Consider the following 27895-nt stretch of genomic DNA (forward strand, 5'->3'; position numbering starts at 1 on the left):
ACTCCCAACTGGATGTGAAGAGCGTGTTTTGGTGTTTTGGAATTTGTCATGTTTGTTTCTTTAAGGGGAAAATATACATGCACTGGGTTAAAGTAATTATAAAATATGGAAATGAGCCATGCACTTCTGAATTTATGCTTCAGAAGCTTGGGCTAAGAATCCAGTCTTCAGAGGACTTCCAACAGGGTAATAACCTGAGCTCTTTATTTCAGTAACAACAACAATGGAGGCCTTCTTATTCACTTCTGGATCGTATTTGTGGTACCACAGGCGAAGGGGCAAGTGCTGAGTGAGGATTGTGTGGCTGCCATTTTAAAGGATTCCATTCAGACAAGTGTCATTAACCGGACTTCAGTGGGAAGTCTTCAGGGCCTTGCAGTCGACTTGGATTCCATTGTCCTAAGTGGTTAGTACTAGAACACATCCATATCCTTGAGGAAATACTTCATTAAGCAAATATTTTTACTTTGGAGTAAAAAATTCTATAAATAAACTAAAATCTTGATCCTACATCTCTAGCTTCTATTCCTAAAATTGTAATAGAGGAAAAAAACTAAGAAAAATAAAAATTAGTTTTGAGGTCAAATCAAGGTACAAATTGTCACTGCAAGTAGTGATTGCAAAGCTTCCTGTATTGGGAGTGGTTATGTTCATAGTCAGAAGGTAAAATGGGTACCTTTGTAGGCAGATTTGGGTTAGTCTGTGATTTTAAAAGCATAAAAACATGAAGGGTTTAGGTGGATCACTTCATTGAAAATGAGACTCTTATCACTCCTCTTGTGCCATTCCTGTCTGGGGAACAAACTCACAACCTGTGATTCAAGAATATTTAATGTATTAAGCTACAAAATGTTTAATGATTTTCCATTCTAAGGGCATCAGCCAGAAAATGATGTCCAGGGTACCTCTGTCTCAGTCCTTCAACTGACTTTACTTAATTGCCATGCAGTCTCTTCTTGCCTCACCTCCAAAGCTGCTTGCAAAATTTTCAGATATAAAGGGGTGTCGCTCGTGCTCTGGGGTCAGGGCAGGAACAGACGAGAAGCAGGATCGTAGCAAAGGCAAAGAAGCGCTTTATTCAAACGAACTGCGCGGTTTTTATAGAGAGGTATGATAGATTCTACTCTATTGGCTAACAAACACAAACATCTTTCTCATGCACTGTCCTTGAGAGGAATGGAAAAACAAGGTAGAAAAACAGTCCCCGCAAGTTGTTTATGGTCAACAGGTTATCACATCTTTCCAACTCCCTAAAATCTCTCACAAGCTGCTGTGAGAAATGCTTGCCGTTTCTCTCTCCCTGTCCCATTGCATCCACAAAGGGGGCTAGGGCAACCCCCCTCACTGAGAAAAGTGTTTTGTCCTGTGTGTTCAGTGTTAGGACTGAGGTGTGATTTAATTAAACCCTGAATTCTGGATTTCAGGCAAACAAGAGAACTCACACAACTTTTTTTCTATGCAGCAGGTCTTCGGTCAGATTATTGGTCAACAACGGGAACAGGTAATTCACCCTTTTGGTAGCTTCCAGCAGAGGACAGGTGGAGAACAAAGCTTTTAGTTCATGACTTGGACTTAGATACTGTTGTGTGGTAATTTAAGAGGGCTAAATTCAGCCTTGGCATTTAAGTCCTGACTTACTAAAAGGATGACCATGAATCTTGCTTGTAAGAAATACAGGAACTATCTACCTTTAATCTGCTAGTAAATTTTTAGAGGTAGCTGGTGACATAGTAGGAAGCTAACTAAATCAGATGTTTGCTATTCATTGTGTTGACCAGCAGATTAACCTTTTCTTAACTGGACAGTAATGAATTTAATATGCTGGAAAAGAGCATGTGTTGTCCATGCTTTTGTCCATTTTTTATCCACCTTAACTCCCTTTTCTCTAAGGTTAATGATTCTTTTGAATGAATTCTCTAACAGTAATTACTTTAGGCAGTTGAGTTTTGCCAGGGTTGTGGGAAACACTACTTGCACACCTGCTTGGTTTCATTTTGTAAACCTTCCAGAAGGGTTATTTTCCAGTGTGCAAAGCACTGAATAAGCAGGTCAAAAGTACAGTACATCTCCCTTCACTAGTGCATGAAGTAGGTACCTAGAAAAAAGGTGCTACTAGGCTGAGCAATAGTACTGCACCTCTGATGGAGACACCTACTAAGACTCTGTTGGGCCAACAGTTATCAATCAGCTGGGGATGTGTTAACCTTCCTTGCTACTTGACACAGCATGACTCTTCATCTTGAGAAGTCTCACCATTTTGGTTTTTCAAGGGCCTTAGAGCTTTCTATGTTTGTGGTTTTCTTTCCTGAGACATTTTATTGCACTTCTGTTACCTTGTAAAGGTTTTAGCTTGCATTTTTTTTTGGAATCCAGCAACTACTTTCGCCATGCAGCCAAGTCAAGCTCTGCTTGTTCTGAGGTCCACAGGCGGACTTCAGGTCACAGAGCATGGTCCAATGTTTATATTGCTAATAGCCCATCATTTCTCAAAACTCAAGTCAAGTTTGCTATAGCATTCATTTGTTAAAAGCCTCCCAACTTAAACTGCAAAGCATAACAAGATTGGCTTCTAAACCATCTAATTAATGTGCATATATTTCTATAAAGAATTTTACGTATTGGTGTTTACTTGCATAGCGATTTCATTTTCCATTTCCATGTTTCAGGGTGGAGAAGTTAGCACAGTTGGAACTTGGTTCCAATTTATTCCAGAATGCAGCCCCTAAAACCCCTAAAAAAGAAGAAATTAAGAAGAGCAAAACATAAATATTGTTGCTAGGGCTTTTTAGGACTTACATGGTGTCTTTTACACAATGGGAGGATGACCTGCCATATTCTAGACATCTTTTAGAGACTTTGTATAGGCACCTACAGGTGCCAGCTGGTATCTGTGGGAAGTGTGGAGTGTGTATATAATGAAGCTCCTGGGGATAAACAGCATGGATGGCCACAATACTTGAGAATCTTATACTGGTGCAATTTTATTTGCTGGGATTCTTTGGCTGTGTCTGTTTAGGACTTTGGAATACGATGCAGAGGTAAAAGTGAACATGCATCTGCACAAAACGAAGAAGCATTGGCAGGCTGTATTTTGAGAGCAATGGAGTTAACTTTGGGTATGGAGATGAACCCAGTGGTTGGTTCAGGCTCAAAATGGAGAGCAGATTTATTGAAGAGTGGTGCTGGAGAAGGGACTTTTGGACATCCAGCTGATGTGGGGTTCTGGCATTGCCATAGTATCTGATTGTGCTGGGTTTGCTTGGGTAAAGACTTTATCCAGCTTTAGTTTCAAGTTAGTATGCTTGAACTACTTGTAGTTCTAGAGTCAGCTCTGAATTTCTTAATTGTGCCTCATAACAACAGCGAGCTCACCCCATTGTTAAATACTTAGAAGAAATAATGGTAGTTACATATAATTTTAGAGATTATGATCAAAGTTGGCTCTGCTAAGGCTGACTAGATAAGCAAAAATAACTATTATAAAAATAATGTTGTTGTGAAGAGGTAAGAACAAGGAATAAGGAAGAACAATTACTTAAAAAAAGCTTTTTATTTTAATAGTTTTAACTGTAATTCATTTAAATGGAATGTGACCCTTACAGATTGTTCATAAACATTCATAGCATTAGTTTCATGTTACATTCATTCACAGTTTCAAGACTGTAATTTAGAAGTAGAAGTTGGACAAAGCCTGCCACTTCCTATCTTGATTAGCTAGGTGAACATTTAATTTGAGTCAACAATTGGTAGTAAACTTTCACAGTGCTCTTAATTGGTGTTCTATGATGGTAACTATTACTTATGTTTGAAGTAGGCAGAAATTAAGACAAATATTCACTTTTGATCTTATTCTACCTAATTTGCATTTTTCTTCCTTCTCACCTCTTAAAGAGCTATGTTAAGAGTTTTAGACATGACCAAACAAAAATTCTCTAAGCTTTTTGCTGACTGCTAGCTGCAATATTGAATTGAAATAAAGACCTCAACATATTATATTTGGAAATTGCAGTTGTTTCACCTTAATTGGAAAATTGGAGGCAAGTAGGGTAATATTCTCCTCAAATATCCTTGTCTAAATTATGACACAAATTTTTACCCCTTTTTTAATAAATATTGTGTAGGGTAGGTTGCATAATTTTTTTTTCATTTTCCATTTCTAATGGTGAATTCTAGCACTGCAAAAATTTTCAAGACTGGGCAGAACAAAGTCCTGGTCTGAATTCATTTTCATCCTGCTTTGAGCAGAATGTTGAGCAAGAAAACTCCTAGCATCCCTTCCAAACTGAAGGACTTGGTGAATCTGAATTTGTTGCTAGCACTTCTAGCTCATGTCATGATAAAACACTGAGAACCTTGATATTTGATCAATAAAAAAGCTGGGAGCATACAGATATGCAGCTGCATTTTTCCTTTGATTTTGTTTTATGTATTTTAAATATCCTAATGTCCATAGGGGCAAGCAGTACATTTATGCTTTGAAAGTAGATGAGTATGTCTCAGTGAAGAATTAAGTATCCTCCAGAGACTCCGCAGAGCTTTAACTGAAAATTGTACAAGATGGCACTGCTTTAGTGCAAATACCCTGCAAGAAAATACCCTGGCAACAGCACTGTTGGACATGTACTTGTTATAAATAGACTGTTCTTGGACCACAGAGTTGTATCTAAGATGAATACAGTGAGTGACACAGACAGCCAGAAAGGGAGGCTACACAAGGTCAAAGGGGAATGGCTTTAACCTGAGAAAGGGTAAGTTTGGGTTTAGGGTGGGAAAATTTCTTTACTCTAAGGGTGGTTGCCCAGAAAAGCTGTAGATGCCCTTTGGAAGTGTCTGAGTCTGGGTTGGATGGGGGTCTGGGCAACCTGGTGGAGTGGAAGGTATCCCCATCATGGCAGAGAGTTTGGAACTAGATGATCTCTTACAACCCGAAACCACTCTATAATTCTGCTATTACTTTGTTTTCCAAGTTAAATATGCCTTCATACTTTGCTTTAGTTTAACACAAGTTTTAGGGTTTTTTTGTTTTAATGCCATGTGTATTTAATGGTTTGGAGTGATTGCATCCAGTGTTGAAAATGTGGCATTTTCACAGGAACAAATTGCATGTATGATCTCTATGCTGACCAACTACATGAGCGTTTTCCTCTGGATACTCAAGCTACCTCAGAGGGAGCAATCTGCTATTTTAAGCTTATTGCCTCTGTGGGCCACCTTCTCCGCCTTTCCATAGTATCCCTTCAGATTGAAGCAGATAACTGCATCACTGACTCCCTCACCATTTATGACTCTCTGATGCCAATCAAAGATAAGATACTCTACCGGTAAGTATAAATTTCTATTAAAAATTAATTGACAACTTTTGGGGTTTTTCTGAAGACCTATCATCATAATTTTTTGGTCAGTTTGGTTTTGTTAAAACTCTGTAAATCAAGAGGAAACAACACCACCTCCATGAACTAGACAAATGCTGAGCATATTCACCTCTGAAACCCTTTTCTCTGGCATTTCAGTCTGTGTATAATCTCAGAACCAGAGCACTGGCTTTTGAGTCTTTGAGAGCTGTCCTGTACTAATCTGTATCTCTAATTGATGTGTTCCAATTGATGGTGTTCACTTACATGTTAGTTTGTGTAGAGGACTGAAGATGTCTGCTAGGTAATGCAAATGGAAAGTAATTTTTTTTAAATGTGACTACTTGATTTGCTTAGGTTCTCAATTTCTGACTTGAAGAATAACTTTAACTTTCTTGTCTTTCCCACTACCCAACAAGAAGATAAAACTGTTGGTCTTATAAAAAAAGATTTTTCTTTCTTCCAGCTTTTTGTTAATTTTCCCTTCATTCATTTTTACTGGGATCGAAGGCTGGAAGTCATTATCTCATAAAGTGAAACATTCCATATTAATTTTCATGCCATTTCCTTCATCTTTGTAAGAATTTCCAGTATTGAGTTTTTAACTGCCCTTGTAACAGGTACATTTGTGCTCAAGAGCATGGAGATTTGACCGGACTTTGAAGTAGATAAGAACTGAACCAGTGAAAAAATTATGCATAGAATGAGAGTAATGTGTTAAGCTTTTTGCTTTTTAAGTGATTGCTTATGTATTTGATCTTTTTTCTTCCCCCTCAGAGCCTGTGAACCAGCTGATTCATTGGTGTCACTTGTGTCCACAAATAATCTCATGTTGGTAATATTTAAGGCAGCACAAGTAAAGGAGCAAAAGGAATTCCATGGCTATTTTGAGGTCATTACACAAGAAAGTAGGTTTGTTCTGTGTTTGGAAGTGTGTTTATTATATTGTTTCTTCTAATATCCTGAAGTGTCTGTCATGACTATGGAAAAATGATTCCTGTATCTGAGTTTCTTCTTTTTACAGGTACTTGTCTCCCCTTCATCTCCTCTGAATTACTCCTATTGATTAATGTAATCTGTTCAGACTAGTTGTGAAGTATGGAGACAAGAGGCTGAAAGCAGCCCTGAATTCAGTTGGCGAGAACTGCAGTATGCCAGTAGATGGGGCTGTTATTTCAGGTGTAGCAGTGGTCTCCCTTCTGCCTTGGGACTCCAGCATCAAGTTAAAAGTGGAAGGATGACAGCATTAAAAACTGCTTTCAGAAAATAAAATTTCAGTTGCTTTGAATTTGCTATCAGTCCCTGGCTTCTCAGGAACACAAAAGAGTCTGTAACGTTTGTGCATCAAGCTCATGACTTTATTGCTTTAATCTTTAAGAAATGTTGAGATCATAATCACAAATAGTGCAAGGAATATCATGCTAGTGGCACAAGAAAGATATCACACAACTCAGTGCAAGAAATTAAAGCTGCTCAAAAAGATGCTGCATACTTTTCGTGTTGACTGTAATTAAGCATTAATATACCATCATAAAAACATGTGAGAAATTCTCCATAATAATTAATTTCAAGTTCTATTCTGCATGGGCGGTGGGTTGGTTGGTTGGTTGGTTGGTTTTCTTTAAGTTCAAGTTGAAGTTTTCTTTGTTTCTCTGTGTGTGCAAGTTTGTCTTTAATTAATTCTGTAAATCCATTGAGCTGTCATCCAAGAAAGTTTTGGTTTCCAGGAGGCTGATTCATTTAGTATGTTGTCTATTTCCCTTCTAACTGGCTGCTTGCTAAGACTAGAGGTCACTGTGTAGTTCTGCAGTGTGAATGTATTGATATTCTTGTTTGCAAAACTGTCTTCAGTGAAATAACGTAGATAAACTTTACAGTGTGTTCTTCTGGTCCTGCAGAGACCAGAACTCCTCCCTGGATCTTTACATCCTTTGTCTTCTGTGTGCATTGTTGGGAAGGGTCTCTTTTCACAGTTTGAATCCAGCTAAATATAATTCCTGACTTGCCCATCTTTGCGGTGACAGACTTCTGAAAAATTTGGATGCTTTAGTCCACTGAATAGCTTTACTGAAAGTATATCAAGGTTTGCCAAATTTTGCCTCTTTTTCTTTCTTTTTCCCCTAGGGTGTGGAAAAGCAATAGTGACAAAAGAGGAAACTGGCTATGAAGGGAGAATCACAAGTCCATATTACCCAAGCTATTATCCTCCAAAATGCCTGTGTGCGTGGAACTTCCAGGTGGTGTTATTCTTTCTCTCTTAGGCATTTCTGTGTGTTTTGGTTACATAGAGCTTAAGGAAAGCAGAGGTGATTGAATTGGCAGTAACCTGCATCCTCACAGATGTAGTAGTTGATGGAAATGGCATTGTTGATTAGCTGGCTGTGCTCAGGTGTTTTATATCAGTTTTTTCTCTTTCTGTGCACTTGTTTTTAAGGAAGAGAACATTGTACCTAAGCTGTATTACAAAGGTGAAGAGTTAAGAATTTTGATATTAAACCTGCAGAATTACTTCATGGCAGGCAATGTAAGACTTGACTGTTTTTATCTCCTCTCTTGCCACCCCCAGAAATCTGAATGAAAAGTATGTACAAAACCCCTAACCTAGTTATTACTGCCACTTCTCTGGTATCTTTTCATGCCTAATACATTTAATTTGTCCTATCAGCACAATCCTGTGCTGTTTGTTTAATTTGATATCCTTTTTCTGCATCTTTTCCTGTACTCTCCTGAAAGCAAATTGCTGAAAGTTGATGTTTTAAAGTACTTCTGTCTTCTCTGACATGAGTGTTTCCTTATTAGTGCTGCTGAAATAAGGTCTCCCTCTGACTTAGGCTTTGGCCTTCAGTGTATTTCTCTCTATGGAATGTAGCAATGAATATTATAAGATCCACTTTTTACCCGTCTTTCTGCTTATGGTACTCCTGACTTCTTAATCTAGTGACTGACCACAATGAATAACAGCAATATAAATGAAGTCCAGATAGCCATAACCTATAGCCTCTTCCTCTTCTAATATGATAAGGTGATTTTTGGGGGACTAAAATTACAGTCTTCAGTTCACTCTGGATTTCTGATAGAAAGGTTTATTGCTCAAACCAGTTTCATTTTCAATGCTGTATTTTCATGCAGTATTGAAATTTTGGTCATTTCCCAAGTTATATTTTCTGTAAGTGAGAAGGAGAAAAATTTTAATTTCTGGGTTTTTTGCCCTGAATCAGTCCTTGTTTTTAAATGAACACTGTTTTGCCATGCAAAAAAGATTCTGTTCCTTTTACAAAAGGAATTTCCAATTAAGTATGAACACTTGTGATGTTGCTGGGTGTCATGGTTTTGGACTGGGCACAATGCCAGTTGCTCCATGAAAACACATCCACCCTGGTGTCTACTGTGAGATGTGACCAGAAACAGAGCAAGCAAACTCCAACTTAGGAATAAAGGGAAAAGAAAACTTGATTAACACGCACACACACACACACACAAAGAACAGAATGGAAATCTTTCAAACACATTTCTCCTCCCCCTCTCAACCCACATTACAGCATACAATACAAACTCAAATCTTCCTTCAGTCCCCATCTCCCAGGTTTTAATTCTCAGTCCATTATCCTTCTTCAAACAATCAATACATTCTATTAAAGAGGAAGGAGTCTTCTCCTTGTACCATTTCTTGACTAACCCCTTTCCATATTCCATGCTCTCACCATGGAAATGGACCAGAAGATTGCTTTTGGGGTTTCTCTTTTTAAGGATACTTTGGTCAGTTCCAGAAAACGACAGTCTCTCCATTTTGGGATAACAAAATCCCCCCCATTTCCCCCGGGGCTAAGGCTTCACGAGAGAGATCATCTTCCTCATTCCTGATCTCTGCCCATCACCACTCTTCACTGCCTTTCTTGGATCCGAGCCATTGCTTTCCCCCCAAAACTGCAGTCTCTGTGTTAAAATAGAAAGTTAGTCCGTCCACAGCATACAAGAAAAAGTTCAGCCGAAAAAACTGCTCCTCCATTTATCTCCTCCCAAGTAAATTCTTCTCATTATCTCCACTACTCCCTACTCACACAAACCTCTCATTTCACTTGTCCATTTCTTCTTGTTCCTGTCTCTTTCTTCCGGGAGGATCAACGTTTGCAAGGTTTCCATCGTGAAGAAAAAAAAAGGGTTAAAATCATTTGGTGCCGGACTCCCTTCTCACTTTTGGCTGACTTCCCAGGAGCTGCAAGGCGCGTCTTATCTCTTTTCTCTCCATTCTCTCTCTCTCTCTAGGAAGCGGGGTGGAGGGGGGGGGAATTTGCTTGGTGCTTTCACTACTTCCACCCCTCCATCCTTTCACTTCCCCCCCCCCCCCCCCCCCCCCCCCCCCCCCCCCCCCCCGGTCTCTCTCTCTCTCTCCCCACAGTCCAAGGCCTCCGGCCTAGCTCACGCCGCCTCGTGGCCTTTTCCCCTCCCCCACCCGGCCTACAGCCGGAGGGGGAGAGAGAACTGACCTGATCCCTTTGCTCACCGAAAAGCCAGAGAGCCACCTCCTCCAAGTTCTGCTTTTTATACCCTGTGTTCTCAGAGGCGGAACCATCTCCTCATTGGCCCAAACAGGTGCCAATATTCACACCTGAGCCCCCACTGGGCTAACCACTGTCTCCAAAAAAAACCACTTCTTTTCAAACCAGGACACTGGGTTTAGAAATGTTTTGTAAAATACTAAAGAATACATGGCTGAGCAGGTGCTAGCAGAAGACTATAATAATGTGGTAGAAGTAACTCCTAGCATTACAAATGTGTCACAAGTATTCCAGGCAGTATCTTAACTCTAAAATTCCTCTGAGGCTGTGTGTCCCTACACAAGTACATTTGTATGTGTTTGAGCACTTTGATCTTGATACAAAAGCTGCTTTCTATGGCCTATGGCTCTCTAAAGATGAAAAGACTAATGGCTAGAAGGGGAGAAAGGCTGCAGCTGTGGTGGGCCTGTGCCAACCCTAGACTCAGGACTGAAGAGCTGGCAAGTGTGTAAAGTGCTGGCTGTTGAGCTAGTGAAGCCAGCACAGCTCCCAGGGCATGACAATGCCAAGGTCCGTAATTCTTAAATAATATAAAATATGTTTATAGACTTTTGTGTTCTATGCCCACAAAAGGAAAAGGAAGACTGCTTGCACTATCTTTCTTTCTTGCTCACAACAGACTCCACAGAAGAGCCTTGGTATAGCTCTGAAGTTCCATAATTATACCATTAGTGAGAAGAATATTAAAGGCTGTGAGCGAGGATGGTGGAAAATTAATGAACATATGTAAGTACTCTCCATGGATTGTTAATGTAATGGTTCCAAGATAAACCATTCCTTTACTACTGCAGCTCACTCAGAAAGCTTCCACAAGGATAGAAGTAATTCACTGGGGTGTCCTACCATTCTTTCATTTTAGCTGATGATGTAACAATCCTTATAAAATATGTATATATATGTATATATATATATATATATATATATATATATATATATATATATATATATGCATATGCATATGCATATGCATATACATATATTAATTCTACTGAAAAGTACCAGAAAGATGAAGACAATAAAAGAATCTTTGGTACTCTCTGGAGAGAGAGAAATGGAAAGAGTTGGATGAAGATTGATGTCCTGTGAACTCTAAAATAAATCTGTGTTTTCTGGGGCCATTAAGCAAGGTCTGTTTAAAGCCCTTTTAAGTGTAACTTAATTCTATGATTGCTCAAGAAGACAGAGAATCTAATTAACCTCTTGGTGAAAGCCATTGCAATGAGATGATTGGGAATAGAACTGTAACTGCTTCCTCATTCTAGTCACTGACTCTTGAAAGAGAAACTACACAAAGTGGCTTTCAAGGAACCACTGTGTTTTTGAAGTATTTCTTAATAAAATATTGCTGCTGTTTTTAATTAAGATACAACTGCTTTCCCAGCACATTGTCCATCCATGCTTTCCTCAGTTTTGAAGTTATTTTTGGAATACTGGATGATGAGGCAAGGCTAGATTTAAAATATCCCAATTTTTTTTTTCTTAAACTTCATTCAAATGGGAACTTCAGTAAGAAAACTTGAGTTTCTGAACTCACTACTGGAACTAAGTAAATTAGGCCCTTAAGAATACAACTGAAAGACTTCCAGAGAGAAGAAAAATCTTCATCTGTTCTTGAATAGCATGTTGTATTTATAGAGCTAAAATTCAGTTTGAATCTCCTACAACTGTGCCTTGATGGGAATTGGTTGCTGGACTAGATGAGTGCATAAAAACATCAGTCAAAACACACCACACATAGTGTGTTTGTGTGATTTTTGGTGGTCTTTTTACAAAATAAATTGAAAGATTTTTGATATTTGGGATGGTTGAGATAAAAAACAAAGGCAAAATCTGGAGAAAAAAATTATAATAGGATCATACTGAGGAGTTCTCTGACAGAGAATCCTGAAATAATATGAGCAGTTTTTTGACAAACCTGCCAGTTATGCATTCCACAGAATCAAATGTCCATGGTATGATTCTTAGAAGTGCACTCAGGGTTACTTTTGAAGTACTGAACAAGAACACATTCTCCTGCTTTCTGTTGCAAGTTAATGGCTATAGTAGTAGACCAAGACAAGCTTTCCTTTGAAAGGCTGTGCTTTTCATTGAAAATAAGGCTTTTGAACTTTTGATTTTCTGTTCTATATTAACATTTGAAGGGGAAAAAATATGACTTCAAGCATGAAACATGGTGATGTTTTATTTTCTTTTTTTGTTTTCCAAATTTTAATTGTTAATGAAATGGGATGGGGGGGGGTGCAGGCAGGGGACCCCCATTTTTCAGCCTCATGCAGTTGCAGCCTGTGGGATGTTTATTCTGTTATCTTAGATAAAAATGGTCAAGAACCTTTGGGATACTGATATTAGCAAACACTGTGATCAAGCAGGTGATGAAGATAAGGTTCCATCAGACCTCTAGGGACAGCTTTCTCTAACCAGAGACACTGAACAAAACCATGCAGTTCTTCCTTGACTTTCTTCCAGTGGGCATACAATGCTTCACTGCCTTGTCAAAGAAGTAACAGCTGATGAACTTCTTACTGAAAATTCTCAGAAGCAGGAATACCAATGAGTGTTTTATGAGGAGACCACTAGAAATTTACGCAATCACAGAGGTGCTTTATTTGTCTTAAAACTGTTAGCGCAATATCCCCTTGTTTCTGCTACATCATGCATATATCTGCTCATCCCCTGGAAAACCATCCCACTCACTTCTCCAGCATATTGGACAGGATCCCCTTAATCAGTTTCTCTCTGGAGCAATGGCACAGAGTTACAGATGGTGCTTTGCAACATCCATTTGCCCTGGACCTGAATATATGATGAGTAAAACACCAGCAAAAGGCTCCTGTGGGCTTTCTTTCAGCAATCCCATGAGCATATGGCCTTTCTCACTGTGTAAATGTACCTGTTTCAGCTTTTCCACACAGATGGACAGTAATTTCCTCTGCTTTTGGTGAGATGAATTTGTTTTATTTGTCTGAGAAAGGCTCAATGCAGACTTCAACTTTTATTTGTTTGTTTGTTTGTGGCTATTTTTTTTGTTTGAAGTATTTTTATGTTGCTAGGGTTTGTTGGAAGGAAGACTGTGTCAGTCATTGGCAGAAGAAGAAATGTAGAAAATGTCTGTGAGCTACTTGAAGGGAATCAGACTGACTTAGGTTGGGAGCTGTTTAGGTTGGACAGGCTGTTTTAGGTTGGGAGCATTGGTGACGAACACTAAAATTGGTGACAGTTAGACTTCCTGTTGTAGGAAGTCTGCACTCAACACTGATAGATTTGGTGGGTGGGTGTATTGGTTTGAAGGCAAACCAGCAGGAGGAATTAACTCCGCACAAATATTTTGCAAGAATTTCCAGGTCAGAGCTACAATTTAGTAGGAAAATTGCAATAAAGGGAACAGTAGAGAAACACTGGCTAAAACAGAGAAAGTCAGAATACGACCTGACACCCTTTTGGTCAGGGTGGCAGTAGCGGTCCAACTAAATGGTGGCTATAGTGTTCTTGGAGGATGGATACAGTCTTGCCGAAGCAGTGATCCTGTGAAAAGATCTCCTCTTTCTCTGGAGATCCAGCAGTGTCTGTCAAGAGTCCTCTGGGTATCAAGCGGTTATATTGTGGTGTCCCAAGCAATTATACACAGGCAGGACTGTTTGGTACATCGCCCAGGGCAGGGAGTTCCACAATGGGATAATGTAATTCTGTGAGTCATTCTGGGGAGACCTCGATGGTCCTTAAGCAGAGTTGGCCCCCTCAGAGTAGTGACTGTCTCCCCAGAAGGAGTTATCAGGGTTAAGTCATGGAGAAGGTAAAGAAACACTGCTCCTCTCATTTTAACAGCTCACATGGATGGTAGTAGAAATATGTACTTTTGGTTACACCTTACATTGTAACTCAAGACTGTGATTAGTGGGTTTTTTTGAGTTTTGGGTTCTTAGGTTTTTTGGGGGTTTTTTTGGTTTTGTTTGGTAGGTTGGTTTGGGGTTTTTTTGTGGTTTTTGTTGTTTGGTGGTGGTGGTTTTTTTTTGTTTTTTTTTTTTTTCTGTGGGTTTGGTTTTGGATTTTGTTTTGGTTTTTTAGGTGTTTTTTTTGTGTTTTGAGGGTTTGTTTGCTTGCTTCTTTGTTTGGGGCTTCTTTTACCATTAATTTGCCTATAGTAAGAAGCTATAAAATTAACTCAGATTTTTGCATCTGCTTTCAGGATGTCAAAGAGAAGTCTTATTTTTTTAAATTGTTTTCTTCCTTTATTTTTCACATTGCTGGAACAGAATCTCCTAGATCGGTTGACAAGATGTTTGATTTTAATACAGTGAAATAGGGCATACAGGAAAACATGAATGTGTCCATTCCCTTTGGCAGACTTCACTGGGATGCTCAGGACACTGAGGCAACATCTGTTCACATGGAAATCACTGACCAATTTTTCTCCATTCGGTGACATGAAGACTAGTCCTGGTGCAATGCTTGATGTGGGAAAATACTCAAGGGAAATATTTACTTTTGGGTAATAGTCCACTGCTCCATTTAACAACACAACAATCCATTTTTTCTTTTGTTCTTTGTGCTCATTTTGTTGTCAGTGAGTGACCTTGTACTGCTGTCAAACAAGTGTGTGTGCCAAGTCCGCTAAAAATCAATACAGCCACCTGTGCTCTTAAATCTACTGTAGATTCATATGTACTTTGATTTTGGCAGGAATATTAAAGCCAGATTTTTTTTCTTTCAATTGTTACACTTTTGAGGCATTTTTGTTGAGCAGAGCAGGGAGTCTTTATTTCCACTTCTAGAACAGCCTGTACTGTTGATGTTCACTGATTTACTACCTTTAAAACTGTCTCCATTTTAAAAATAATGATCCAACAACCTTACCCTTGTCAAAAAGACTATGTTTGGTTATGGGGATTTTTTTGCTTTGGATTTTGTTTTTTCTTCTATGCTTCTTTTAATCTAGGTTTTTTGTTGCCCACCCCCAACCCCCTGATAGAGAATGGCATATTTGATGAAAGGAATGTTATAAATTCATTTAAAATGGATGGATTAAATGTTTGCTGGCATCAGAAAGTATTTAGGTTTCTCTAAATCAAGCGGCACCCAGGCAGAAGTCCAAGGAACCTCTTTGCCAAAATAGCAATATAAAGTAGATGTGCACCCAAGACATTCTTTTTAGGACTATTTATTTGAAGGTGGGACATTCAGAAGTAAATGTCCACAATGTTGATAGTGGATGAAGACTGGGTAACTACTGAGAAATATTTTTGGTTTTGGTTCTTAATTAAAGTACGGGAGCTGACTGTATTTCTGAATTTCAGTGGTGTTGACATTTAAATTGTATGTAAGACAGTTTTCCCGTGAAGCCTGCTCTAGAACTCACCTGGATGCTTTCAGGTACTGTGGTTACTATGTCGATCACCAAACTGTGTTCCACATTACAAGTTCTGCTGTCAGCGTGGAGCTGCAATGCAGTTCGAAGGTCTCTGAGAAGCCCCTGCTGGTGGAATATGGCAGCTATAACATCAGCCAGCGTAAGATGGATTTTATCTCTTTCAACCCCTCTTTGCATTTCAGATCTGTGAAGTAGCATTTTTTGGGATAAGTAGGACTTAAGTTTATGCAGGAAATTATCTGTTGGGTTTCAGTTCATTTTCTTTTCTAGTCTCACTAAGTCAGATGACTAACAAACAACCTTTCTAGGCTGTACATCTAAGGTTTATGGGCATGTGCAGCATGCTCTGCTTTCCTGCATGCACACTGTTCTGTTCTGCACAGTCCTCAAAGTTTCCTGCACGACTATGACCATGGTTCAGTCAGTTGAAGTCTGCTGTTTCTGTTTGTTTTAATCCCCAACATTTTTTTTGCCATGTTTCTATTGCTATAAGGCTTACAGATGATGAAAAGAGTACCAAATAACCACCTGCTTATTTCCATGTATTTATATACAGTGTGTGCAAATCTGAAATCTGAGCTGAAAAACAGCTCAAAAAATTTATAAACTCTGAGATCCTGAGCTTTTTCCAGTCCTGAAACATACAACTTGTTTACTTGTACTTTTTCACCTGTGTTAGTCCTATATATTCTTTTTAAGGTGGTAGAGAAGCAGAGTTTTCTAGGTATGGTTACTTGTCACATTAGAGGAACTATATTCAGTGTATATATGCAGAGTATGTAAAAAGAGGAGAAATTTGATTATTTTAGTTTATAAGGCAGAATTATGTAGTTCATACACCACCTCAATGCAGGTTATTTACCAAAGTTGCAAAGTGCTGCAAATTTTAGTTATTGGAAGTGAGACTGTCCTTTAAAACAAAGATAGCCTTCTAAGCAGTCTTGTGTTGCACCATAAAACACTGGCTTATTTGTTCCAGCCCTAGAGAGCCTCTGGTATATATTCCAGGAACAGCTGAATTGGAACTTTAGAGAAATTTTTTTCCCTTCTTTAAATCCCAGTTTTCAACATTTGAATTCAATTTAAGTCCTGGCAATATATACAGACTATTTAGGTCAATTTTATTGTTCCTTGGAGCAGTTTACTGACTATAAATTGAAACAAGCTGGCAGTAGTTGTGAAAAAGAAATCTTGAGGTTTGGTTGCTTGTTTTTTTTGTGGTTTTGGTTTTGTATTTTTTTTTCCTTTTTAACCTCCAGCATGTCCACCTGGACATTTCAAGTGTTCTACTGGCTTATGCATCCAGCAGATGCAGCGCTGTGATGGCATAAACAACTGCTTTGATGAAAGTGATGAACTCTCTTGTGGTTTGTATTCACTTATTGAAGATCTTTACTGGAAAACACAGTGAATGTATTCTCTAATCTTAGAAGGCAGTTAAAACAGGGTGAATTTTTTTAAAGAGAATAACAAAAGATGTTTTCAGCTTCCTTTGTATGTCTGGGTACAGACTATCTGTCAGTTTCTTGAATGCTTAATTCATAGTTAATTGGTAAGGGAAAAAACTAAGAACAAAGAAGATATGCGCTGGAGAGCATGAGAAAGAAATTCAGATGTGCAGCAATAGCTGTAGTAGGTATTTTTGTATGTGATAAAAGCTGGCAATTATTAATGAAGTTCTGTGCCATTTTGATATGAGGTTTTGGATTTTTTTTTTGTGGGGGAACAACAAAGAGGGGTTCACAGAGTAGATGAGAGTGATAGTAAGCATCACCGCCTGGAGCACCCACTGAACTCCTTTGTGCTCCATTTTCTCCATGGATAACATGGCACTGATGCCCATCTTGTATTGGAATGTATTGCCCATCCTTGAAGGAATGAATGTTGTATCCAGACATAGTCAGAAGGGGATGTGTTAGCACTTACAGGAATGCTTCTGTACCTGATTTGGTTTATATTTTTAAAGTTGTCCCTGAGTGGAACTGTAACTCCAGCTCTGCAATACAGGACAACTTGCTTACCTGCAATGGAGTAAGTGATTGTGAGAACGGAAAAGATGAGCAGGACTGCACCCACAGTAAGGCTGCTCTAATGAATAACTTTTTTCCTCTCTTTTGTCATCTGTCTATTCCTGACTTGAATTCTGGATGCTGCATTCAAAAGGTTAAGAGGCACTGTCAAATCTCACTTGGGTTATATAATTCCATTTAATTCTTCTGATACACTTAGAAACAAGTTGTTACAGATTTTAAACTATTTCTTTTTAATAAGCTCATGAACATCTGTTTCTGCAAAATACTGTCAGAAGAATTAAGTACTTCAGGTGCATGATGAGGATCTAGGGATTTAAAATGGAATCTGAGATTTTATCTCTTTACAGCATAATCTGTACAAATGAATTCCTGGATCCATTTTACCATTTGTAAAATAACTATTAAAACGATGGTTTCTCTGTCGTGGTTTTCAGGGTTCTAAGGTTAGCAGAAGCTGTAAATTTGGCATTAGGCAAATGAAAATTTTGAATCAGAACTTTCTTGAACTTTTTATAGTAAATGGATGCTGTAACATATGAAAGGGACTTATGGAAGGGAGCAAAACTGAAAAATGCTGCAAGTAACTTTTTAAAAGAAAACTTTTTGACCCCTCCCACAAGATAGTCTGTTTAAATGATTACAGGATACTTCTCTGCATTGACAAGGAAAATGGATTGGGTTTGACTGCATTTATTGCAAGCCACAGGGAAATATAAAAATGCTGAGTTTTGGGGGTTGCTGTTTTACTGGATGCAGTAGTTAATAAGGGGAGTTAATAATACTAGTTTTAAAGGCTGCTTTCACTGCAGTCTTTCATTTCACATTTAATACTGAAATACAAAGGAGAGCTCCTTTCCAGAGTGCTGCATGTTTTCCTCTTGCTATCCTTACACTCTACCTTTAATTTTCACGATTATATCTGAATGTGTTAGTGCTGTGGGAAAGGATGGGAAGAAATCTTTGTTTGGACTTGGCCAAGTAAATGCTCACCCAAGTACAGATGCAGTTCTATTTGAATAGTTTATTCTGTTTAGAGGTTAAGCCATCCCCACCAAAGTGCTCTTTTTGTCATATTACTTCCTGCCTATTAATATATGCACATCTTCTATCTGTGAAGACATGTCTTTGTGTATTAAGCTGAGCCAATGGTAGTTTTGGGTTTTTTTCCTCACAACTATTTCAGGTATTCCCTGCACCAACCACACATTCAAGTGCAGGAATAACATTTGCATAAGGAAACAATATGCAAGGTGTGATGGGACTGTGGACTGTGTTGATGGAAGTGATGAAAGCAGCTGCAGTAAGTTCCTTTCAAATATTCATCTTTTTGAACTTTGAACTTTTTACACAATAAAGACCTTTAGTTCTTCCTGTTTTGGAGTAGATACAAGTTGGGCTGCAAGTACTGAATTTTTATTGCATTCTCTCTGCAACAGTTGGGTAATGATCAGCTATCAGTTTACCTCAGATCTAGTTTCAGAACTTGCCAAGTTCCTGTGGGAGGGTGGGCTTACAGTTATGGGGAGCCTTAGAAAGCTGTACTGCTTATTGTAGCTGTGCTGAGGATTAGGGCAGCAGGGTTATTTACACAGTGAACTTGGTTAGTTGGGGAGACAGCAACTTTTGTTGTCTGCAGCAATGCCAGGCACTTCATTGAAGTTGAACTGTATTTGGACTTCCAGAATGATATGGCTGCAATGAGAAAAAAAAACACAAACTTTTCACTTCTGTGACTCTTCCAGATGGTGAAGACCCCAATACTTCATAGCACCAAGTTCTACTCTTAAAAGGTTGTACAGAAGTTACTTTAGGAAGATTTAAGTTTGTTTTGAGGTAAAGCAAACAGATGATTGTCACTGCAATAGCAATATAAGTGGGGTTAGGATTAGTTGCTTAAGCTGAATGGTCTCAAGAATATCACATGGATGTGTTAGAACAAGTCCAAATGAGGTTTGTGAAGATGTCTGTGGTCTGGAGCACCTCTCCTATGAAGACAGGCTGAGACAGCTGGGGTTGTTTAGCCTAGAGAAGAGATAGCTTTAGGAAGAAGGCTCTAAGCGACTTCCAGTATCTAAAAAGGCCTACAGGAGAACTGGAGAGGGACTTTTCACAAGGGCGTGTAATGATGGAATAAGGAGGAATGGCTTTATGATAAAAATGGGTAGATTTAAATTAGATATAAAGAAGAAATTTTCCACTGTGAGGGTAGTGAGGCCCTGGCAGAGGTTGCCCAGAGAAGCTATCGATGCCTCATCCCTGAAATTGTTCAAGGCCAGGCTGGATAGAGCCCTGAGCAATCTGGTTTAGTGGGAAGGTGTCCCTGCCTATGGCGGGGGGGTTTCCAACTAGATGATCTTTAAACTCCCTTTCCAAACCAAACCATTTTAGGATTTTGCCTGGCCCCAGCTGTCTCTGGAATGCTGCCTGTATGACAAATCTGTCAGCACTTGCTTTGGATCCAGTAGGATTTCTTAAGAAACTAGCCATATGCCTATTTTTATTTTGAAACATTAAAGCTACATTTGACTTTCTGGATGTGTTCAGGAAAGGATCCAGAAATATTAACACCTGTGTGTGGGAGCGTGGGACTAAAATTCCTGAGCAGATGTGCAAGCACTAGGGATGGACAGGAGACTCTACAGAAGGGTCTTTCTTCCTTGCTTTTCCAATTAAGAATTCAGATTTTTTTTGCTGATGAGACATGACTTCTTCACCTGCTAGTAATATACGTTGTCAGTCATTTCCATACAAAATAAATGATTGTACCACCTTGTTTGTCAAATAAAAGTCCAATCTCTACATACATTCTTCTCATATCATTCCCACTGTTTTGGCAAGAAGTATTTTGATGATGTTGAACTTCTTTCTGGTTGGTCTCTTTTTAGGTCAGGGTTGGCAGTATCAAAAAGAGATGAGGGCTTGCCTATTTGCATATATTCATTGGGATGCTTATTAAATCAATGGATCCTTTGACATTTCTGACACTAGAAATATTTGGGGCTAATTTCTGTAGCAGAGCTAGAAAAGGGACTCAGTAAAATTTCCAGACTGGTGCCTTTTTATGGACTAACCTCTGATTTAATTGATAGAGTAGCCAAAGTGAGATGTTTTATTATTATAACAGGGGAATAAAATAGATTTCAAAATATTTCAAAGTGTAATTTTCTTTCAAGCCATGTGTGGGAAGCCCTCTCATTAAAGGAAAGTACTGGAGATGGGGATTATAACCTGAAATATCTCTTGCAGGTTGTGGCAGTAGCAAGATCAGCAACCTCATCCCCCGGATTGTGGGTGGCTCAAACACTGAGGAAGGTGAATGGCCCTGGCAGGTCAGCCTTCATTTTGTGGGAGCTGCTTACTGTGGAGCATCAGTGATATCGAAAGAATGGCTTGTGTCTGCAGCCCACTGCTTTCAAGGGAGCAAGTAAGCAGTCTTTCCCTCTATATCTGTCCCAAACATGGCCAGAATCCACAAGTGCCTTTAGGTTCTGGAGTTTGAACTGCATGGAGGTGCTGTGCTCTGCTTTTCCCAGCCCTGCTGTCAGTGGGTGTTTTAAGGTACTTTTTTAAGACACAAATTCTTTGTTTGCTTCCACCCAGGCTGGCTGACCCCAGAGCATGGCATGCCCACCTGGGCATGCAGATGCAGGGCCGTGCCAAGTTTGTGTCTGCGGTGCGGCGGATTGTAGTGCACGAGTACTACAACAGCAGGAACTACGACTATGACATCGCGCTGCTGCAGCTGAGCACACCCTGGCCAGACACCATGGGCCACCTCATCCAGCCCATCTGCTTGCCACCCTCTTCCCACAAAGCCCGCAGCGGAGACAAGTGCTGGATAACAGGTTGGGGCCAAAAGCAGGAAGCAGGTGAATTTTTATCCCTTCCATTGATCTGATTTTGTTCCCAGTAGCCTTCACAGCTGGGGCAGTGTGCATGTACCTTCGTATGTTGAGGAAACTTGGCTGCTGGTCCCATGGATCTGAATGTCTTCCATATTGTGTTGTTAGTGTAGGAAGCTACACCTACACCAAAATATCACAGGGTTGTCTTTCCCCTCTTCCTCTCGGAGGTGTGGGACACATGGTGTGGTTTCTCTCTTTGGGCTGCTGGTTAATCATATGCAAAATTAAGAAGCTGGTTATTTGAAAGAAAAAAAAAAAAAAAAGGAGGGTGTATTTTTTTCCTGTTTCCCTCTATTCCCTTTGTCAGCTTCTATAATACAAGTGCCAAATCAATCTTTTAATTTCTAAGTATACTTTATTACATACTAGCTTTATCAAATCCTAAAATGAAGTTTCCTTATGTAAACCAGTGCTTGCATATTTGAGTGTGTGGGTGACGGCTTTTTGGCTATGACCAGATTTTGAAAGAATCACCTGGTGATGAGATTGGGCCTGCTGTATGGAAAGGAGGGGAAACTCTAGGTTAATTCTGTTATTATTAAATTATATATCTTACAAAAAAGAGGTGTTTCAACAAATCTTTCAGACAGAAAGAAGCAAATGTGGAAATTGGTTCTTTATGCTGTGAGAATTTGCATTCTGAAACTGACTCATAATCTTAATCTTGAATTTGGCTCCTTCAGATATGCTGCCCTCACTGCAAATCTATCATGTGGTGGTCTAAGTATCTTTGTAAAATTCTATTTCCTTTTTGAAATAAAAAGAGAGCAAATGAAGAAGTCTTGAGATGTTTTGGAAAAAAAAATAAGAAAAAACTTTTTGGCCCATCCTAGTGATTATGACATTGTATTTGGTGTGTCTGAAGGACCCAGATCACATTAAACAATTGCCTGATAGTTTGAAGAGGCTTTCTGCTCTGTTGCAGTTAGTTGTTTGGAATCTGGAATAACTCAATGGTCAAAAGTATCTATGGATATTTTCTGAAGACTTCTTGTTTTATATTTCAATAGATGAGTAAAATGCTGTTGAATTTGTTTTCCAGATGATGAAGGTTCAGCAGTTCTTCAGAAAGCAGAGATAGAAATTATTGACCAGACATTATGTCATTCCACATACGGGGTTATCACAGCTAGGATGTTTTGTGCTGGGCTATCATCCGGGAAAAGAGATGGGTGTAAAGTACGTACCTCAGCAAACTTCAGTAAGAGTTTACCTGGTCTTTCATTGCTGCATGAGGAGGTGTAAAGTTGACTGGCAGACCACTTTGTGGTCAATGTATTTCAGTTCTGAAAAAGAGCAATATAAGTATTGTCTGTCAGCAAATCCGGTTTCAGAGTTCTGCTGCTTTATGTGCATGAGTAACATCACTAAGTTTCAGTTGCAGGTTAAGAGCCAATCAAATTGCAAATCCCAATAACAAGTTGAAATCAGGCAATTTTCAGCATAATAGGCTCTCAGCTGAAAAAATACCCTGAGAAAGTAGCTCGTGTCTTTTCAGGATCCCTCCCCTCCAACTTGGAACTACCAGACTGTATGATGAGATGTAGACAGTTAGGCATAAATTTGCAAATGTAAGATATTTCTGATCTAGAAAAGCTGAAAGATGATAAATGTAAAGTGCTGAATTTACTTCTAGTGAAAAGCAGTAAAACCCCATAGATACACTGTATATAACTATAAGACACTTGATATTACAGATCTTATATTCCATATTTTATTATACTAAACTTACATAAACCATACATATTTACTGCTAAAATAGTAGTACATTTACTGCTGAAATAATAATAAACCCATTTGTTTATGATGGAGATCTGGAATCTTCAAGATGTTCTAACTTTCACTGATCTACATAAAAATGAGTGAGCCTACAATGGCTGAAGGAGTATAATGCTCCAGCTGATTTTTAGAGGTTATTAAGGCCACTGATATTAAGTATCATTTTCAGTAACTGGAGAATTTGTTTGTTTATGGCCATTCAAGATACAGCCATGGAAAGACATCCTTTTGGCTGCATTTTTTTGTAGAGGCAAATGATTTTTGTCTGTGTCTGGCAGCTGTTAAGAGCTAATCAAATTGTGGTATTCCTGTTTTGTGAAAAGTGCTCGTGTTCTACTTTTGTCCTAGGAATGTAGAAGAAAACTTGCAAATTTTACTCTCTAAATATGAAATCTTATTTGTCATGGAAGGAAAAAAAAAGTCATCTAAATTCTTGACCTCTTTTGAGGCAATTCAATATAATCCTACTTTGAGGAATGAACAGCACCTTAGCACCTTGGAAGAGGTCCCTTCAAACCTCCATATCCCAACAGCCTATAGAGTAAAGGCAGAATAGTTTTCTAGCTCTAACAAAATATTTGTCTAGGAAGAAGGCACTTCTCTTGCAAAACATCTGAATTTTGCCAAATGCACCTTTTGCATTTAGAAGTTGTTTCTTGCACCCAATAGTTTGGTAAAGTTTACTTTGCCACTGAGTGTCTGTCAGACATGCTCTGTGTACGACAGACCTTTACAGGGAAGTATCAGCTTGGTCCAAGGAATTTTCCCAAAATGGTGGCAAATGGTTGTATACCTGATGCTCTGCCAATGTATTTCTAAAAGAAGAGGCTGTAAAGGAAGAGTCCTAGTTGTTTTGTCCTGTATTACAGCATTATGAGATCCTGTAATAAAATTTGAAGTCTAGAACAGACTTCATTTTAACTGCTGTAATTACAAAGACATTATGGCCCCCCCCTAAACATTATATGCTGACTAGTACCTACCAGAGGACAATTCTTAGGCTCTTTTGCCATCTTAAAAAAAAAAAAAAAATCAAGAAAAAACCCAACACAAAACAATTAAGGGGTTCCATCTATTTCCATTTACCTTTAATCTGAACTAAGTCATACAATTATTAAATACTTTATTGTATTTGTCTTATTTTATTTTAAAATATTTTTAAAAGCTTACTATTTTTTAGTTTTAATCTGTAACCTATGAAAGTACATACATGTTAAGTAGTAGATTTGGTGTTTAAGGTTAAGTGTAAGGTTAGAGAAAAAAAGTGAGTTTCAAATGTAGTTCATGCAAAGTAATATCTTCATTAGTCTTCAAGAGTTAAAATTACCTTCTCTCTTGTGAAAGAGCAAACTTTGGTAAAACTGTGCAATGCCATCTACTTGAAAAAAAACCTCTATCAATTGTTTGAACTATGTGAATTTGAAAATATAATCACAGGAATTATGCAAAATATCTCCTGTGGATTTCCCCCCAGTTTTCATAATTCATGTTATAAGCACATATAACTTGATACATTACTTTTAGGGTGATTCTGGTGGACCACTGTCATGTCAAAGCAATGGAGATGGAAAATGGTTTTTGACTGGCATTGTGAGCTGGGGTTATGGATGCGGAAGACCAAATTTTCCAGGTGTCTACACGAGAGTGTCAAATTTTGCACCGTGGATACACAAATATGTGCCTTCAGTCTTGTAACTTGAAAATCGTTTCCTTGGAATAAAGCATGTCCTGGATATCTTCATTAAAACCATATTTGGAGGAACTGTTCACTGGTGAAATTTCTTTGCTAGTCTCTTGCTGATGCTGGAACTCACATATGGAGCTAATAAATACCAAGGTTTTGAGCTCTGGTGAAAAAGGAGGAGGCTGTTCCTTGTGGTGATTGTTTCATGCAGATGTCTGGAGACATGGGGGGAGGTGCAACAATAAACTTCATTTTCAAGGCACCAACTAAGTGCAGGTACAGTCACCTGTCAGGAAGCTGAAGATACAATTGATTGTGTAAACAGAGAACTTGAGGCTTACTCATAATTTCTTCTGAGATGTGTGCAGCTAATACAGAAGAAACAGTGAAGTAGCAGTAAACTGTTTGCACTCTGGCAAATACTACTTTCACTACCTCTTCCACCAAGGACAGCTGACAGGGAGAAAGGGAGAGGAGACACTGTAAAAAGTGAACTCAATCCTTTCAAATCCATAGGGCCCTAATTTTTGAAGATCAAAAATTCTGCTGCTATAAGTGATTTGTCTCATGTTTATTCCTTCTGCTTTTATTTTAATTAACTGCATGATTAGGAGCTATTAACTTTTCTTTCCGGCTTTCATTCCTTTATTTTCAAGTTCATCCACCTAAGAATTTGAATTCTCGAGCTTCAGGCGACCTTATCAAGATGAATAAACATGGTGATGTATGTTGTTCCAATGATCTTGTCCTTGATAATAAAACCAGTGTTTCTAAAAGGTCCTGATACAATACTTATGCAAATGTGGGTTTGTTTTCTCTAGGCCTTTTTATGTTTTTTTTTTTTTTGTCTTTTCCATGAAGGAAGGGGCAAAGCATCAGTCAGCAGGTTCTGTATGTGTAGCAGAGGCAGGCTGTTAAAAAACGGAGGACTCGAACAAAGCCATCTGTCTGCAGCTGTAGTTTGAATTTCTGAGCTGTGAGGATTGCCTTCCAATTAATCCCTTTTGCAATCTCTGCCTGAACTGTTCAGATTTGTTTTATTCCCTTTGTTCCTTTTGTATTATTTTTCTGGGGTTGATATTTCTTCCTCTCCTTTTGCTTTTCTAGATTCTGTTCTTTGTGCTCTCTCTCTCTTTCAACATGTATCAAATATGTTCTTTCCCCACGCACATCCTTGATTTTCTTATTTTATATGTAGAATATGCTGAGCTTGATGGTTTGCTGACTTAAAGCTGCTTTTCCTTTCAGACAGGAAATATGAACATAAATTGGTTTGCAATTTATTTACCATATTTATTCTGTGGTACTGTCTTGAAGCTGGAAAACTTAGGTGACATGTGGAACTGAGCATTTATCCTCTCTTAAATATATTTCTATGAATTCCCCGGGGTGTTTGTTAGAAGCTGCCCCATTTATATTGCCCTAGGACCTTTTATCTGTAAATTGCATGTCTGCACACCCTTTGCATTGTGTCCTAAATTATTTCCCTACTCCTGTGTTTCTGAAAGAAGTGATTAATTTTCAAATTATGGAATCCATATCCTACTTAGCCTGTCAGGTAAACAAAGAGTTACAGTGATGGTAACTTTTCCTGCCCGCCTTCTTTGACTGCAGATCAGCTGGCTCCCAATTGAAGCAGTAAGGCAAAGGTGAAGTAAGAGAAGCTCGGGATGTACAGTAGGGAGAGCAGCTATTCTGTTTAAGAAATGGGGTTCATTTAGGGGGTTGTTGCTAGCTTTATCAAAAGGCATTTCTCACAGCATCATGCTGCAGGCTTTTCCCTCCAGGCAGATTTCTGTGTACATTCCAACCCCAGATGCCGAACAGGCTGCAGGGCAGGTAAGAGCCACCAGCTAAGCATTGTAGTAGGAACACAGTAAATAAATCATCTCTGTCTACTCCTGTGTCCACTGACCCCCATTCCCCCACCCACCCTTTCCCAGACTGAGATGCATACAAAAAGGAAATAGCCCAGACAGATGAGGGTTTCATATGTGATGTAGCTGATAACATGAAAGATCTTATCTCAATTTTCAATATTTTTATCTCTTTAAAACTGAGAGAGTAAATACATGAAAATATGATACAATAGCTCTTCTTTTTTCGTACTGACGCCATCCATAGTGTTTCTCTAGGAAAGTCTACGTGTTTGCTACTGTCCATCCTACCAAGAAGGTTTGTGCCAAAAGTATTGATTCTTCAAATGGATGAAGTTGTGTTTCTGGAGGAGATGTCTTCTAAGAATATTGCCTACAGTTTCTTTATCAGTTACAGCAATCGTGCTAATCCTGCACTACTCACTCTGTAAGTGTTACTCCCCAGCGTGGACTAGGTGTGTTGGATGTTTCACACTATGAAAAGCTCTGCACTAAGCAGCTGAGCACGAAATGTGTGTATATAAACTACTGACTTTTCCTTCTCCTTAATGTCTTTGCTAAAGCAACAAAATACACAGTAATTAGCAGTGAGTAGTTGCACAAGAATATTGAAAGTATGCATTTTATCGCTGATTTTTTTTTTCACTGCTTGTGAATACCATCATTATTGGTATTAAATGTTATCTTTTTGCAATAATCTATAGGAATTCTTTGTCTATTTTCTCTTCACTTCCTTTAAAAACAGAATGGATACCTAAATTGTTTATGTACTTTCCCAAATGCCAACACATAGCCATTCAAGCCATGCCTCTTCAGGAGGAGAGTACTGCAAAAAAAATGTAAACTTAACAATGAAATCATCCTAGTAGAAATGCCTGCCTAAACCTTTATCTCCTTCCTTTTCTTTCCTGACTCAGTGCTCTAGTTATTACTGCATGTTTCTCTTAAGAGCTAATACTTGCAAATGCCAAGGACAAGCACATACTTCTGCAAGCGTCTTGCTCTGTAACATTATTAGGTGTGCTAATTTTTTATATTTTTCTTTTTTTTCTCAGCTCCAGCTTTTTCCTTTATTTATATTGGTGGAAGTGTAGAAATTCCTAATTTGACTTATACAAATTACCTCAGTGATCCAACATCACAGAAGTTCATCCTGCAAGCAAACGCAATCCAAAATTATGTAAGTTTCCATGTAAGTAGAAATATTTTGTAAATATTTATACAGAAGCAGTTGGGAACGAGGAGAGGACTCGGGTTAGCCATTTTTTATTTCCCTTGGAAATAGTAAGTTTAAAGCAAAGGAAGAACCTTGGCAGTTTTCAGATTTAGAAATGCAGCTAAACAG

At 38.6% G+C, this 27895-nt stretch overlaps 2 protein-coding genes and 1 pseudogene across 3 annotated transcripts in view; 2 read left to right on the plus strand and 1 right to left on the minus strand.

Annotated features, from left to right (window-relative positions):
* The window catches only part of TMPRSS7 (transmembrane serine protease 7), a 32935-nt gene extending 8251 nt beyond the window's left edge, over window positions 1-24684 (plus strand). The window contains exons 5-18 of the mRNA XM_009095481.3: window positions 213-406; window positions 1463-1501; window positions 5093-5321; window positions 6129-6259; window positions 7476-7588; window positions 10527-10633; window positions 15275-15411; window positions 16532-16639; window positions 17239-17349; window positions 18489-18605; window positions 20552-20729; window positions 20906-21174; window positions 22253-22389; window positions 24514-24684. Of these exons, the coding sequence (XP_009093729.2) occupies window positions 213-406; window positions 1463-1501; window positions 5093-5321; window positions 6129-6259; window positions 7476-7588; window positions 10527-10633; window positions 15275-15411; window positions 16532-16639; window positions 17239-17349; window positions 18489-18605; window positions 20552-20729; window positions 20906-21174; window positions 22253-22389; window positions 24514-24684 (2041 nt within the window). The remainder of the gene's footprint in view (window positions 1-212; window positions 407-1462; window positions 1502-5092; window positions 5322-6128; window positions 6260-7475; window positions 7589-10526; window positions 10634-15274; window positions 15412-16531; window positions 16640-17238; window positions 17350-18488; window positions 18606-20551; window positions 20730-20905; window positions 21175-22252; window positions 22390-24513) is intronic.
* The window catches only part of LOC127060226 (uncharacterized), a 68881-nt gene continuing 49901 nt past the window's right edge, over window positions 8916-27895 (minus strand). Inside the window, exons 1-2 of one of the 2 annotated variants that reach the window (XR_007778997.1) lie at window positions 9416-9843; window positions 8916-9284 (exon numbers count right to left, since the gene is read on the minus strand). The gene's annotated coding sequence lies outside the window, so the exon portion shown is untranslated. Of the gene's footprint in view, window positions 9285-9415; window positions 9844-27895 lie in introns of those variants that run through there. The other variant, XM_050981141.1, reaches the window with a different exon arrangement.
* LOC103820766 (suppressor of tumorigenicity 14 protein-like) overlaps window positions 26438-27895 on the plus strand; it is a 32588-nt pseudogene continuing 31130 nt past the window's right edge.

This window comes from Serinus canaria, chromosome 1 (assembly GCF_022539315.1).
Source record: "Serinus canaria isolate serCan28SL12 chromosome 1, serCan2020, whole genome shotgun sequence".
Lineage (NCBI taxonomy): Eukaryota > Metazoa > Chordata > Aves > Passeriformes > Fringillidae > Serinus > Serinus canaria.